The sequence below is a fragment of the Theobroma umbraticum genome, unplaced genomic scaffold, assembly GCF_002168275.2.
Source record: "Theobroma umbraticum cultivar Fairchild unplaced genomic scaffold, ASM216827v3 scaffold_44.0, whole genome shotgun sequence".
NCBI classification, from domain to species: Eukaryota; Viridiplantae; Streptophyta; class Magnoliopsida; order Malvales; family Malvaceae; genus Theobroma; species Theobroma umbraticum.
The window spans coordinates 12,207,709-12,223,189 of NW_018397255.1; the positions used below are offsets into that span (position 1 = coordinate 12,207,709).

General features: G+C 36.5%; 2 protein-coding genes and 1 non-coding gene across 3 annotated transcripts; 2 read left to right on the forward strand and 1 right to left on the reverse strand.

Annotated features, from left to right (window-relative positions):
* Nucleotides 1-659: 659 nt before the first annotated feature.
* On the forward strand, nucleotides 660-4,165 carry LOC110408885 (Sterile alpha motif (SAM) domain-containing protein). Its single transcript, XM_021418016.1, has 6 exons — nucleotides 660-957; nucleotides 1,880-1,941; nucleotides 2,049-2,320; nucleotides 3,012-3,086; nucleotides 3,205-3,267; nucleotides 3,896-4,165. The coding sequence occupies exons 1-6, from the start codon at nucleotides 851-853 to the stop codon at nucleotides 3,938-3,940; spliced, it is 624 nt and encodes a 207-aa protein (XP_021273691.1). The 5' UTR covers nucleotides 660-850; the 3' UTR covers nucleotides 3,941-4,165.
* Nucleotides 4,166-4,410: 245 nt separating this feature from the next.
* Nucleotides 4,411-8,979, reverse strand: LOC110408886 (GPI transamidase component PIG-S-like protein). The gene is given in 17 exon segments (XM_021418017.2): nucleotides 4,411-4,911; nucleotides 5,369-5,472; nucleotides 5,586-5,658; nucleotides 5,777-5,824; nucleotides 5,900-5,981; nucleotides 6,235-6,365; nucleotides 6,681-6,770; nucleotides 6,872-6,948; nucleotides 7,249-7,330; nucleotides 7,531-7,620; nucleotides 7,711-7,795; nucleotides 8,010-8,040; nucleotides 8,043-8,155; nucleotides 8,157-8,229; nucleotides 8,232-8,647; nucleotides 8,649-8,658; nucleotides 8,778-8,979. Coding segments are annotated over 17 exon segments (1,791 nt in total). The 5' UTR covers nucleotides 8,944-8,979; the 3' UTR covers nucleotides 4,411-4,791.
* Nucleotides 8,980-9,072: 93 nt separating this feature from the next.
* On the forward strand, nucleotides 9,073-9,145 carry TRNAK-UUU (transfer RNA lysine (anticodon UUU)). The gene has a single exon. It is a non-coding gene; the product is annotated as a tRNA-Lys (tRNA).
* The last annotated feature ends 6,336 nt before the right edge of the window (nucleotides 9,146-15,481 follow it).

Sequence of the window (15,481 nt, forward strand, 5' to 3'; positions counted from 1 at the left end):
TTAAATAAGTTTTTATTGAAGATATTGTATTTTTATTTTGAATTAAATAAACTCATATGACTAATAGTTGATTAAATGTTATTAGTCAAAAAGATCATTTATCATTTTATATCGTATATGTTAACGTGATATGCTAACATATCATAATAAATGATATGGATAATAATAAGATCACATAACATTTTTGCCCTTGATGTCAAAGCCACATTAGCATTAAGTTAGTGCGATTTAAAAATAAAATAACTAGTGATATTTTGATTAATGATAAATAAAAATTTATTTAACTCGACATAAAAATATAAAATTTTGATTGAATAATAAAAAAATAAAAATTTATTTAAAAGTTTTAAAATAATTTTAAAAACTTTTTCCAAACACTGTCTTAATCATTTGACCAGTGAAGTAATCACCGCCAACTTGGTTTCAACAATAACCTTAACAAATCCAACTTAAGGAATTTGGGCCTCTTTTTCCGTTGACAAAGCCCAGTAGTCCCTTTGTTTCATATCACTTACCGAATTGGGAAATTCGAAAGCCGAAAAGCCCAAAAAAAAGAAAAGAATCCAAATAGCTTTGGCCCATCTACAAACTGCAGCAAGTGAGAACACGCTTTAAAAAAGAAATATTCACTACAAAATTCTTCAAATTCTCCATTAATATATTCTTTTATGCATTTATTTATATATAAGGGCTAGGGTTATTTTATTTTATTTTCTTCGTTTTTTCTTCTCGTCACATTGGCTAGAATTTTAATTTTAAAATCCTCTAGAAAGCCAATCTTTCTTCGTCTCAGGCTCTTTCTCTCGGGATTTATAAGATTAGGGTTAGGTTTTTTGCTTTGTGGATAAAGATGTATGCTGATCGAGTGGAGGCTGTTGGCAAAAGGTCGGTAAAGGAGCGACTCAATGGCAACTCCGCCGACAACTCTATTCGCCGGCATCAAATCACTGGCAAGAGGTTCGTTTTTTCTCTTTATTTTCCGTTTGTTTCGACGGTTGCCTTAATAGGAATCTTTTATTTTCACTTATTCACTTCGCTGTGATACGGTAATTTATGTTTACCATTTTGTTGATATTTTCGGAATAATGACTCAATTTTGCCGCTGGCTTTGCCTTTAATATTTGAGTTTAATTTGCTGTCAAGCTTTTGAGAGCGAATGGACGAGTGCATTGGACTTAAAAGATCATTTAAATAGCAGAGTATGGTGTTCTCTCTAAAAGTTTTTATTTAGATTCCCTAAATTCTGATGTTAGATTTGTCTTGATGGTTCCTAAGTCGGTGAAATCAAGTATGATGCGTAGAAAGAAGGGAGGGTTAGGAGGGGGAGATTGTAGCTAACTGGGAAGGAGACTTTGAAAGTTTAGCTTTCAAAGTTTGTATTTAGTGTAACAAATGTCATCTGATTGCTTTTGATTCAAAAGTAAGGGCGCCCCTCATTCCATTTGGTGCTTAATAGTCACTTTACTAATCCCCCTCTTCTCCCCCCCCTCCCTTCCCTCTCTTTCCCCAGAAGAAAAAGCAAGGCAGTTTATTGACATGGTTATTATCTTTTACGTTAGTCCATTCTTCTGGCCTTCTATAGTTTTGATGTATGTTTGTTGCTTACGAACTTAGGAATTTGTGGTTTGAGTTGGTAAGGGTGTATTTTGCCGCTTGGGTAGTTGATTTTGGTAAAATACAATATTTCAAGTTGTGATAGATTTTTCAGCTTATGTTACCTGCTGCCATAAGTTGAGTTTGGTTTCCCCTCATTCCATCCTCCACACCCACCCACCCCCCCCCCAAAAAAAAAAAAAGAAAATATGAGATTTGGTTTATTTACACTTTTTGCCTTAATGCCCCTAATCCATGAACATCTTTCATGCCAAATCTTTTCCAGGCAGAGGCAAGATGACAAGTGGGAACATGATCTTTACCAAGATGACTTACCTCAAGTTTCAAGTATGGATTGCCTTACACAATCACATGCAACTAAAATATTGCTGCTATAGTTGGATGCAACTAAATAATGTCTATTTGTTTTGACTGTGTGTTAATGGCTTGTGAAGATCGCAAAGTCAATGCCCGTGATCTTCGTTTGAAGCTCCAAAGGAAAAGTTTCCAACAGGTGTCTCAAAGTGGAAGGGGAGCTTTCTCAGGTGTGCTTGATCTTCGTGAAAAGTTATCTGGAACAATGAATGCACAGCCTCTAAATGTTGATCCACCAAAACCAAAAGTGGAATCTGCCAAACCAGCCAGGAAAAGTGTAGCAGTTGAAACTTCTGAACCAGAACCGAAAAGGGCTGCAAATATGGCAGCAAGGAAGAAGGCTCAGCAAAAGGCATAGAACTACTGCTCTTCTTGGTTATTATTATCTCAACCAGCACCCTCCCTCCCTCTCCACCCCTCTCCTTTCCCCACAATTTTCTCCCTCTTCCCAAATTTTTGTTTATCGGACAAGCATGAAAAATAACTTCACTGTTTTTCTCCTGTCAGAGGTGTGTGGATGTGGGTGTTTATTTATTTATTTTTATTGGTGGGGATTATGGAGGTTATATTCAAAAACCTGTCATGCATGGCATGCATATCACTAGGTTTGTTTACATTTGTTTGTAATGCATGATAAAGTGAATGAGTAAAGTTTTAACTCTCAACTCTGAATTATGGCCCGTCCTAAACTATAACTTGAATGTGCATAGTGTTGGCAGTTTGAAAGTCCAGTAGGGGGGCAATGGATAGTGTTATAACACTTTAGGTTAAGATATAGCTGGTTTGTTTGCAAATGGTTAACTTATGGATTTTGTAGAGTATAGAAAAAGAAAATAATATAAGGCTTGTTGTGCTAACTTTAATGGAATTGTAAATGTGCCCCTGAGTTTGCACTTGCTTATCTCTGGATATGTTAGCTTTTTCAGCTGCAATCTAAGAGCCATTCCCCTATCATAAGTTGAAGTCATGTCCTTGCCAATATGTTTTTTTTTTTTTTGGTGTGTGTGTGTGTGTGTGTCTAAGCCTTGTGGTTTCTTATGCAGGCTGATACATCAGTAGAGGGCTTCCTCCAGTCTTTGGGTATTGAAAAATACACAATTCTTTTTCAAGCAGAGGAAGTATGTAGTTTTATACTTTCTTCTACAGATTGTAAATTTCCCCTTTTGTTGTTTTAAATCATTACTTAAAATAAAGGAATTTCTGCTTCCACTATAAGACATAAACCTCTTTCTGCAGGTTGATATGACTGCTCTTGTACACATGACTGATGAGGATCTAAAAGCTTTAGGAATACCAATGGTAATTTCAAACTGAACCTCGATACATGCATGCACAGATTTATATTCATGAATTTGCTTTAAGCTGTATTTGGTGCTTGTCTTGTGCATTGAAGGATTTGAAGTAGGGATATATCCTATTATTGTTGTTCGCAACCAAGAACTTCTGTTACTTCACCTCATAGTTTTGTCCAGTTTTCCAATTTGAGATGCTTCAAATGTTTCTCTTTTTTAAAAGCATACCTTCTTAACTTTATGAAAATGTCCTCTTTCTTATTGTTTTCTTTTCTTTTCCTTGCATATAATCATTTGAGTGAATTATTGGAATTAATAGTTTAATTGCATTTAAATGCTTGTCTCTTCAAGAAATTGGAATTTCTGGGATGTACAGATAATAGGTAATGAATGTTGTCGTAGAAAATCCTTAATCTGTGTCAAGTTGATTTGAAAATATATCACTTTACTATCTCTTAAGTTTAACATAATGTGACTTTCGCTTGTGGCTTCAGCATTTCCTTCGCCAAGCAACTGTTGCTGTTTATCTTTCTCTTTGTCTGTTACATGCATATATCAAGTAATGCATTTTCTTAATTTCCTACGTGTTCTCTTTCCTGCCCCTTGTTTAATCAAGATTTTTGGTTTACTTCCAGGGCCCAAGAAAGAAGATACTTCTGGCATTGGAACCCAGAGGCTGACGTTTGGAGTTTTAGCAAGTGGTTGTTGCCAGTAGGATCTCAAGATGTATTATTGGCTGACATCCCTACAAGGTAGCAGGGCTGTGTTTAGGCTGATGAGACCCTGCTTGTAGCAATTCTTTGGGTACTTGTTTATTTTACTTTTTGTTCAGCTTTATTGACAAAAATGTGGATTCATGAGGAGCTTGTATTGAAATGGAAGTATGGAGTATCCTTAGATTGCAAGTAGGCAGGAGCCTTGCTTTTCGTGCCCCTTATGGGCTTCGGTTAGATACGTTAAACTAATGTATATGCTGCATTGATTTAATTTTATTTTTGGATGATTTCTGAAATCCGAATGAAGTGTAAACTGTAAAGAGAGATTTTGACAAAAAAAAAAAAAGTGTTATACATAATGCATAGCCCTCCTTTCCATCCAGGGGCAGGCAGCAACACTGACGCAAGGGAACTAGATAGGAAGGTAAAAGTTGTAACTTGTGCTAGTTGCACAAGTCTCTTCGGCAAACTTATATGCCAAATTCTGGTTTATTCTATGCCACAGAGTCTATTTTCATCTTCAAGGGAATGTGGTTTTCTTTTCCTTTGAGCTTTTATCTTCAAAAGAATTTTGAACAAATCGGCTACAAGAAAATTTTACTTGTCCAAATACCCTCAAATTCAGCATTGTCAATTGTCCATAAATTTTCCATGGTATATGACATGAGGTGATTGCTACAGATACAAGCAATGTATAACGTGAATCAAAAATTGTGTTTCTCATGTGGCCAAAGTGTCAGTTTCCTCTTATCTTCCTGATCCTTTCCAACTGTTGGGGCCTTTGCTTGATGCCAAATCTTTCTCTTGGGAGACTATCAAGATGCTGCGTTTGCTTTAGCCTTCCAAGCTAGATACTTTACCTTTTCTTGCTTATATCTTTTCAATTCTCTTAAAGCTGCAAGCACGACATGCATCGAAACTGGCAGAAAGAATGGCTGCGCAAAAAGAAACGCCATTGAGATTAATAATCCAACTAAACCAATGCCACTAATAATAACCTTGTTAGTAATTTGTTTTCATAAACAGAAATACTAGCTCAGCACCCAGAGATTACAAGAAAGATAACTAAGAAGAAAAAAAATGCCGAATGCTATATATTGTAAAGAATATGAAAAATAATATAATGGATTTTGTATCTAATTTCCTGCTTTAGATTTACATAAACCAAATCATTTAGAAGATAATTCCCCCTTCCCTTCCATAGCTGATAAATACTGCATATTTTCCTTTCCACATACCCTTCAATTGAGGATTTAACTATCAGAGACCACTTAATTCCAATAGCACTCATATAAAGTCTCATGATACAAAGCAATAAAGCATGTTTTCAGAAGAAAATCTCAGTTTCTGATTAATTGTTATCAAGAGACATGTAAGTTTCATTTAACTAACCGAGTAGACAGCAAAACAGTGCTCGAAAGAATAGTAGCTGACAGACATAATAGATGGGTGGAAAAAGGCATCCTCTGCCAGAGACCTTGCTTGCCTTGAGGAAGCTGACAACAAAGTGTAAATATTTTGTTAGGTATTCTAGCTGATAAGAGGCTGGAATAGCAAATACTTATTTTAAGACACAATTGAACACTAATCGACAAGTTTAGGAACATACTAGTTGAAGTTTCATATCCTCCAATAGAAGCATTACTTTGTGCCAGCTTTGCCGCCTCAAGAGAATACTTTACCTACTCAAAGAGACCACAGTAAAATTATAAACTGCTAGTTCAATAATTATATTCATATGGATGCTTACAGATGCAAGTACTCCTATAAATAAACTTACACTACAACTTGATAACTCACCTGTTTTCCTATCTCATCCATAATAATCATCCTTGGCAGTGATTGAACCTGTATCAAAGTTTGTCATTAATAACAAAATCTTGACCTGAATCAGATGGTTCTTTTTCTAATACCCACACATACCAATCTTGAAAGAGATGCAAGCGTTGTAGCACATGAATGAAGATTAAAGCAAGTGTGCTGCCGTGACAAGACATCCAATTCCCTGGACAAGAATTGGAAGAAATACTTTAACCAAAGATAGCAAGAGCAACTAACTGAGAACAAAATATATTTACATTTTAAAAAATTCTAAAGGAATTTAAGCAACCAAACAGAGAAAACATGCTCATCAAACCACTATGAAACTGAGTTCAGTTCTGTCAGATAAATACTACTATTAAAGTCATATTACTTGTCTGGCACTAGAAATTCAACTATCAGACATAGCTTGCTAGTGCCGCAGGATTTTATCTTACCACTCAGTAAAACCTCTTGCACTAGGTAGAAGGCTCCAAATGCCTGATCCACCAGCATAAACATTGACAGACTGGAAACCAAAAAGTTGTCGAAACTGCCCAATGAATACTTCAAACATGTTCTCAAGATCCTGTTTAAGAACATTCATGCATCAATCTTGGGAAAATTAAATTGAAGCTACCTGCAAAATATAATATGTACTTCTACTCATTCAATTATTCTCTTCATTTCCATAGTGCAAGCAGGATGACAATAAAAAATCCACAAAATAAATGGTTTGAAACTGATTTCTAAACTTCAGTCTCAAAGTACAATAATCGAATTCTGGAAATTTATAGCATCTGCATGTGAATGCAAGCATACGTGCATGTAAGAGAGAGAGAGAGAGAGGAGAATGGAGGGGGTGACTCCAATTTTTTGTTGAATTTGTTACATATCGCCTAACCTGCAGGGGAATTGCATGCCTGGCTGTGGTTTTGTTTTCTGAATTCTTTAAACAGCTTTGGGGGTTCCAAACCATAACACCTCCCCACATCTAAAAGGTTTCATGAGAAAAACATTTAATAAGGTAATGAAGTTTCAGAAGAGAAATAAACTGGTAAAAGGAATGAAGATAATAAAGGCTTGATAACTAACTGGAGATATAAAGCCATTTGTCTGAGAAATTTCTCCATTTGGCAACTGGAGAAGAAGAGGGCATTCCTTTGCAGATGTACAACATCTGACAACAGAGAGAAAATTGAAAGGTGAGCTTTGTGGGGAAAAAGAGTTCTGCTTGAAAAAATTGAAACAGTTGTACAAACGAAAAAGAAATATGAGTGCAAAATAGAGTTGATTAACAAGGCATGGAGATCAAAGTTGGCCTCCATCCTATATCAACATTTTCTCCAAAAGAGGACATTAAACCAAAACTACATTGATTAGGATGTTTATAAGGTAATTAAAATGATACACCCTATACCTCACTAAATGCAGTCATTACAGTTAAGATATATAAAAAGAAAAGAGTCAATGAATATACACCACAAAGTGCAATATCTTTGATCGCCCGCCAGCTGCAATTGAAGTATCCAAGTGCCATTCATTAGAATTTACCTGTTAAAACTATGAGATAACATTAATAGCAAGTTCCCTTGTTTTCCAAATAAGAGGTACAATAACTCATGACTAGATGACCACTAGAAAAAATATCAGACATTTCTTGCGGCTGAAACAAACGCAAGCAGTTTAGAGAACTGCACCAACACATTCCAATCCACAGAAACATAAGAAGTCAAAAATTTAAAGAAACATACAAAGAAAGGAAGATCTTTGGTACTAAAGACATGGCTCTCCAACTTTTGATTCCAATAAGAGAATGAGGCCTTTGGTGTATGGTACAGAACCTAGACATGAGAACAATGAAATACCAATCAGATGAAAAGAACAGAATATGAGAGATATGAATCAAAAGAAAAAAGAGGATGGCCCTTGACCTGACTCTCTACGCTAATGCTTGCCACAGGGCCCAGAGCCCCAATCATAGGAGCCAACAATGTCTCATCAATCTTTTGAAAATCCCTGCAACAGATACAAGGAAATGTAAGATGAGCAAAATGCAAAGGCAACTTCACATGACGATTTTAACATGTTCAGTTTAGCATCATTCTATCAAACACTTAATCAACTAAAGATTTTCAATGCAAACTAACAGAATGAAAACAAAATCATCAAAAATTTAAAATCTATCAAATTCAAAACAAAACAAGCAAAAGTTAACAGCGAAAGCTCATACCAATCATAAACCCAATCACGCGGATCCGCATAAGCAAATTGAAGGAAAGAACAATCTTCCCATCTGCTCCTACCGGCATAAACTCAGTCCGGATTGACCCTTCCTCCCTCCCTCCATTCACAAACACCTTCACCAACACCTCTGCACTTCATCGCCGCCATCTCCACCTCCCTGCCACCGCCAACAACCATCCACGCGTGCCTATACTTGCCGACAACGCTCTCTCATTCTCACCCTTCACCACCACCACGCTGTACTCCTTAATTCTCCGGCCAAAAACTGACCCCAGCCTCTCATCGACCACCACGTCATCGACCGGATCAAAATCAATGGCTGTGATCGATCCGCACTGGTATGGACACGAATGAGGCGACGTGATAGGGGCACGGAGGCAATGGGAGCCGGAGTCGACAGTGACGGAGAGAGAATAGTTGTTGAAGCATTTAAGGTTTTGAGAGGTTAGTTTGGTAATTTCGGAGAGGATTGAGTGACGGAGGCGATCGGCGTCGGAATCGAACCCGATGAAAATGGCGTGAAAATGGAGCGGAAAGAGTAAAGTATTGGATCGGAGGTGAGTCGAGAGCGAGTCGATTTCGCGAACACGGTAGCGGAGAACGTAGATTTCAACGGATTCCATAGAACGGGAAACCTGAAATTCAATTTTTAAAAGAAACAATAAGAAAAAGAAGAAAGAAGAAAATTTGTTTATTTAATTTAACTATATAAAAAGGGAGTTTGTATAGCTGTGTCTGAGATTTAGAGGCGGACCTAGGAGGAAGGAGAAGAGGACGGAGTGGGTAAGGAATAGGCGCTTCAATCCGGGTTTGGTTTTGCGCATAATTTTCGGGTCGAACTCGGGTTGAGGTGGTGCTTTACTAGCATTGTCCGATATTTTGGAGGAATCGACCTGTGGAACTTCTGAGATTTCGGGCATTGCTGGAGAAGCTGCAGTTCCTTCTGCCTCTGCACTCTGCGGTCACTGACTGATCGAGATTTGAAGGTACTCATGCTTTCGTGATTATATAAATAAACAAAAGATAAAATTTGAGAAGCAAAACGTCACGCCGTCTTAGCTCAGCCGGTAGAGCGCATGGCTTTTAACCATGTGGTCGTGGGTTCGATTCCCACAGACGGCGGTTTAAGTATTTTTTTTTTTCAATTTTGTTTGAGGATATCTTTTATGGTAAGGGTCCATTTTTCGAAATAGAAAATTTAAAATTAATGAGAAATCCTAAATTGTCTCCTCCCAACTAAAAAAGTTCCAACCTTGAGTCTTGAGTATTTTTTTTTTTTTTAAAATTTGTTTAAGAATGCCATTTATCGTAAGGTCCATTTTTCAAAATAGAACATATTTAACAGTCAATGAGAAAAAGCCCATTAATTCTATAAATTATCTCCTCCAACTAAAAAAAAGGTTTCCTACCTTGAGTCTTGAGTTCTTTTTTGCCATTCCTTCCTCCACCCTCAGTTTCCTCCATCAGTGACGTGGTCAGCTTCCAATGGCCTTTCTTTAATAGCCAAGAATGCTTTGCCTCTTTTCTCTCTCAAATCTGGAAATAAATTTGCTTTCCTTCACTTTTTCTTTTGGGTATTTTTCATAAAGTTAAAACTTTTTTAATTTTAAAGATGAGTAGTTAAATCATCACTATGAACTTTTTAGTTGTTTGGTTAGTTGACTTCATTTTCTTCAATGCGGTATTCTCTGCTTCTTTTGCTAGGTTTTTATGTTGCTTGTTCATGTTTTTTTGTCCTTGATCTTTTTTTATGATTTAGCAATTGCTTAATGGTTGTTTCTCTTTATGATTTGTGATTGCTAGTGACGTTTCCTGTTGGTTCTTAGGTTTTTTTCTCTTGATTAGGAGTCTTTCTAATTATCTGTTGGTCTCACCAACAATCTATGTTGCTAGTTGGTTGTTCTTTTTTTTTGCAAGATGATAAAATAAGGATTGTTTGTTTTCTATTTCGTGTTGCTTGCTTTTTATTATGGAATTGGTAGGTGAAAGTGACCAAAAATGAAGCTGAAAGTGAGGTCTATAGCAACTCTGCACGAGGCAGCTTGAAGCAGAAAAACATGGAAACAGAAGCTGCAGCGCCACAGTGTCAATCCCCCAGTGCTGCAGTGTTGCCAAACTCCCATCCCAGCAGCTGCAGCGCTGCAGCGCCAATCCCTTAGTGCTGCAGCATTGCCAAAACTTCCCCCTCCAGCATCTACAGCACTGCAGAGCCAATCCCCCAACTCTGCAACACTGCCAAACTCCCATCCAAGCAGCTGTAGCGTTGCAGTGCAATCCCAGCTGCGAGCGCGCCAAAACTCCCCCTCCAGCACCTACAACTAGACTTGTCAATATGGGCCTAGCCCATGGCTGGCTCATAAATTAAAAATAAGATGGTTGGGTCATAAAATTTTAACCCATATAAACCGAGTCTAAATGGGCTAGCCCGCGTGGGTTAGGCTAACCCGAGTTGGTGGGGGCCAGCCCGACGGGCCAAAAGAAAAAAAAACTTTAGTCTTTAGTGTTTAGTCTGGCTAGCACTAGCGCACGGCGCACCGCACACATCTCTTTAGTCTTATCTTTACTCTCTCTACTCTAGTCGAATCTATCCTCTCAAATCCCCACTTCATCTAACCACTGGCCGGCCATCCCTATCCCCATCGCCATCCCCATCGGCCATCCCATCGCTCGTGGACCATCGCCTATCCGTTTAGTTAGTGCCTCAACTGGTCATCCCCAAGGACCTCAACCCCATCGGCGATCGCCCATCACCAATCGACATCGTACCTTGCCACCTTCAGCTGGTCTCCACTCCAGCCTAGGGGCCAAAAGGGAAAAAAGAACTTTAGTCTTTAGTCTGGTTGGCACCGGCGTATGGCACACCGCATGCATCTCTTTAGTCTTTACTCTCTCTACTCTAGTCGAAATCTACTTTCTCAAATCCCCATCCCTATCCCCATCCGCCATCCCATCGCCCATCGACCATTGCCCATCCGTTTAGTTAGTGCCTCAATCCGGTCATCCCCAAGGACCCCAACCCCATCCCCATTGGCGATCGGCCCATCACCCATCGGCATCGCACCTTGCTACCTTCAGCCGATCTCCACTCTAGCACTACCGTAGCTGCGTTGCACCTTCAAACTCCCTATCCGGCTAGCTACTTACCTACGATTCTTACTCCCCAATCCGGCAATCCCCATCCGGCCATCCTTATAGGCCCTCAGCATCACCGCATCGCACCTTTAGCTGGTCACCACTCCTCATTAACCATCTCACGATTCTCAACAAAATCCTCAATAATTTTTTTATGAAAAAAATGAGCTAGCCCGGCCCGACCCATCGGCTAGCAAGGGGTGGGTTGGGTTGAGGATTTTGTAGTCCATATAAAATATGGGTTGGCTCGGTCCAACCCATGTTTTTTCAACCCACAAGGGCTTGGGTCGGCCCGACCCATATTGACAGGTCTACCTGCAACGCTGCAATGCCAATCCCCCAGAGCTGCAGCTCTACCTAAACTTCCCTTCCAGCATGGCAGCACCTGCAGAGCTGCAGCACAAATCTCCCAACGCTGCAGCGTTACCAAAACTTCCCATCCAGCACCTGTAGCGCTGCAGCGCCAATCCCCCAGCGCTGCAGCGCTGCCAAAACTTCCCCTTCAGTAGCTATAGTTGGAGGATTTATTTATTTAAATATTAAGCAACAATAATGTTTTATGGCATTTTTAATATTGATTTATTTTAAAAAATACAACATAAATAAATATATACAAACAAAAAAAATTGTTAAGTTTGGTTTTTGGAAATCGAACTGAACTAACCGAATTAGTTCGATTTCGGTTAGTTTGGTTAGTTATATGCTTCGGTTCAGTTTCAGTTATTTTTAAATAAGAGTTCGGTTAGTTCGGTTATTGGATATCCAATAACCGAACTAACCGTTTGCACATCCCTACTATTCTTTTATACAAAGATCTTAAATATAATGGAGTAAGAGGAAATCTCATCCTTTTTAGCAATCTTGAGTGCGTAAGGAAACATTAAGAAGAAATTTTATCATCTAGACACTCTAGAAGAACATGTTAAGTCAACCACATGATCAACAAAGCCACTAACTCATGTCCATGATAAGGATACTCAAAACAACTACTCTTACCTCTAATGTTAAACTTTTTATAGAAAAGCCTTAATTAGTTGCAAAAGCATGTAACTTTGGAAGTCCTAACTTGGCTTTTAAGTAGATCCATAAAGAATTCCTTGATGCTCTTTTTTTCTTTAAAAAGCATAAAAGAATAAAAATCTTCTCAACTAAAATGAGGAAGTTCCAAAAGAATGCATACATTTTCAAAAGTGAAGATAAATTATCCTTAAGCAAAATCATAGTGTGTGAAAAAGTACTCTGCCTTGTAAAAATAACATGTCGTACATCAATTCTTTTGTCTCTGCAAATACAAAGTTTGGAGGTGACTTTTATTGCATCAAGTACAAGTACTCTGGCATTGGTAAACATAATCACATAAATTGAGTTCTTCAACACCTCTTCCACCCATTCATCCTAATGTTGGATCCATTGGGAGTTGGATCAAACTTAGTGATAGAAAATGGGAATTCACCATACTTCAATCTAAACTTCAACATTGACGTTCTCAAGATAGAGCACCTTTTATTTGAAGTGGCTTATACACTTGCCTTTCATGTATTTCTTCTCAAAGCAATCCTTTCCTCCTTCCCTAATGATGTCATCCTCCCAATTTTCAAGCATACGAGCAACTTCAATAATCTTTGTTACTTGTACTTTCTATAGGAGGAGCTGTAGTAACATTTTTCCTCTTCTTCTTGAGAATAGCTTTGTTAGGTTCACCATAGGGTATTTTTAATTTGATAGCAAATGAGTCTTAACCATGGAAGAAAAGATTGGAGATTCTTAAAAGCATTAAAACCACCAATGAGGTAGGAACAAAAGGTCTATACACATGCAAGTTTGTGATGCTTCCAATTGCGTGACGCACACAAGTGTGTGACATTTCTAGGTAAGTGACAAGTGTGCAACACACAGAGGCAACGCTCCTAAGTGATTACCACATGTAAGTGCGTGAAAATCCCAAAATGCATGATGCACACAAGTGTGTGATGTTCCTTAATGCATGACATTCCAAAGTGCGTAACATGCAAGGTGCATGATATTTCCAAGTGCATGAGATTGGTTGAAATATATTCTGCTCTTTGAAACTAGACAATCATATCATCCACACACACTTTAATTTCCTTGTGCATCATATCATGGACAAAATTAACCATAGCTTTTTGATAAGTAACTTCCAACATTATTTAAGCCAAAGGCACTATTATATAACAAAAAATACCCCACATTGTCACAAATGTAGTCTTCACCATGTCTTTTGAATCCATTTTGATTTGATTGTACTTTGAAATCCCATCCATAAATGAAAATAAGGAATGTTTGGTTGTGTTATTAACAAGAGTATCAAGATGAGGCAAAGGTAAGTTGTCTTTTTGATTTGTTCTATTAAAATATAGATAATCCACACACATTCAAACTACTCATTCTTTTTTAGGAACAGAGACTACTTAGCCAACTCTAAGAATCTTCCATCAAATTGCTTTTTCACTTCCTTTTTGATCTTTAATAACATATTTGATTTCATTCGTCTTAATTTTTGTTGAACTGATTGCATTCATTCTATCTTCAAAGGTAACTTGTGCACTATAATATCCATACTTAATCTTGGCATATCTTGGCCAGATCATGCAAATACATCTACATATTTGTTAAGCAACTCAATCAGTCCTTGTCTTTTAGAAGGAGAGAGACTTGTATCGATTTTAACTTCTTTTTTATTCTCCTCATTTCCAAGTTAATCATTTTTGTAGGATCATGATGATGTTTTATTTGTTTTTCTTCTTGCTAAACCGATCTCAACAATTCAGAGGACAAAGGACAATTATCAACATCCACTTTGTTATCAAGTTAACTAACATATGTATTTTTTTCAAAGTCACATCTAAGATCGTGTCGTCATTATTCTCATATTCATTACTTTGAAATCTAGAAATAAATGAAATTCAAGTGATAATAGGGTCATGGAAACAAAAGAGTAACAATTTAAATTGAAAATGTGTGAAAGCAAAGAAATGGAAATTTACATTAATTGTAAGAAAATTATAACAATGCACCATATATGTCACTTTTAAATAAAATCCTATTGTACAAAAGGCAACTTTCCTAAGCTCATAGGCATAAGCATTAATGGATTTAATTTATTACTTAATAGAAGAATTGAGGATGATTGGTAGTTCCATGACTATCCAATTACTCAACTTCAAACCAAAGGGTCCTACATATATTTGTTGTGTAATTTTTTACCTCTACAAGTATACGTATCAAATAAATAATATATTGACAAGTAGAGTGTTGATCTCACAGAGAATTGATCTAAAATTTTTCCAAGTACTAAAAATAATATAATTTAGTCTTATCCAAACAATCAAAATCAAATAATTAATTAAACTAAAAATTAACTAAATCTAATTAACAAGAAACTAAACTAAAAATCAATGTAATAATATAACAAGAGAAAAATCAATTCAAACAAACCAAGATTACAATATCTCTCACACTCCATCTAAATCTTACTTCTCTCTTTCTTAACTTATTCCAATAGTTGAATTGCTAATCTAAAGTCCTCAATTATTTATAAGATTCTTTTGAAACTATTATAAAAATATATATTGTAATCAAAACATTATATCTTTATTTGTATTGAAATTAAAACAAACTCATTAAGTTCAAGCTCTAATACTAGCTACAGAGGTATATAAGTATATCTCTATCATATACACAAATCAATTTATTCATCCAAACAAATTGTAACACCCCCGATTTTCAATATGAACTATGTGGTGTGAACCAAGTAAATTACGGAGCTAGAATAAATCTTTGATTTATATGTCTAAAGATTTGATAATATGCCTATGTGTATGTAAAGAATGATTTTTGAAATATATTGTGTATTTGAGGACCATTGATGATGTGTAGAATATGTCAAATGTATGAAGCTTGTATTATGACACTTAGGCAATTTTTATGAAAATATGTGATGAATCTTAAAATTTGAGGTTTTGATCTAGGTTTGATCTTATATATTTGAGATTATATTGTTAGTTAAAATTCTACTTATACAAGTATACGTATCAAAAAAATAATATAATGGTAAGCAGAGTATCAATCTCATAAAGAATTGATCAAAATTTTTACTAAGTATTAAAATTAAGATAATTTAATCTTATCTAAACAATCAAAAGATCTAATTAAACTAGAAATTAATTAACCAAAACTAACTAACCAAAACTTAAAAATCAAAGCAAGAATATACTTAAATAAAAATAAAATTGAACAAGCCCACGATTACAATATCCTTTACACTTCATCTAAATATTATCTTTTTTCCTTAATTTATTCCAATAG

Bases quoted from the DNA above. Each gene is read 5' to 3' on its own strand.
- LOC110408885 (XM_021418016.1), top strand. From the start codon at position 851: ATGTATGCTGATCGAGTGGAGGCTGTTGGCAAAAGGTCGGTAAAGGAG. The intron at 1,942-2,048 runs GTATGGATTGCC...TGGCTTGTGAAG, and splicing joins TGACTTACCTCAAGTTTCAA to ATCGCAAAGTCAATGCCCGT. The intron at 2,321-3,011 runs GCATAGAACTAC...TTTCTTATGCAG, and splicing joins GGAAGAAGGCTCAGCAAAAG to GCTGATACATCAGTAGAGGG.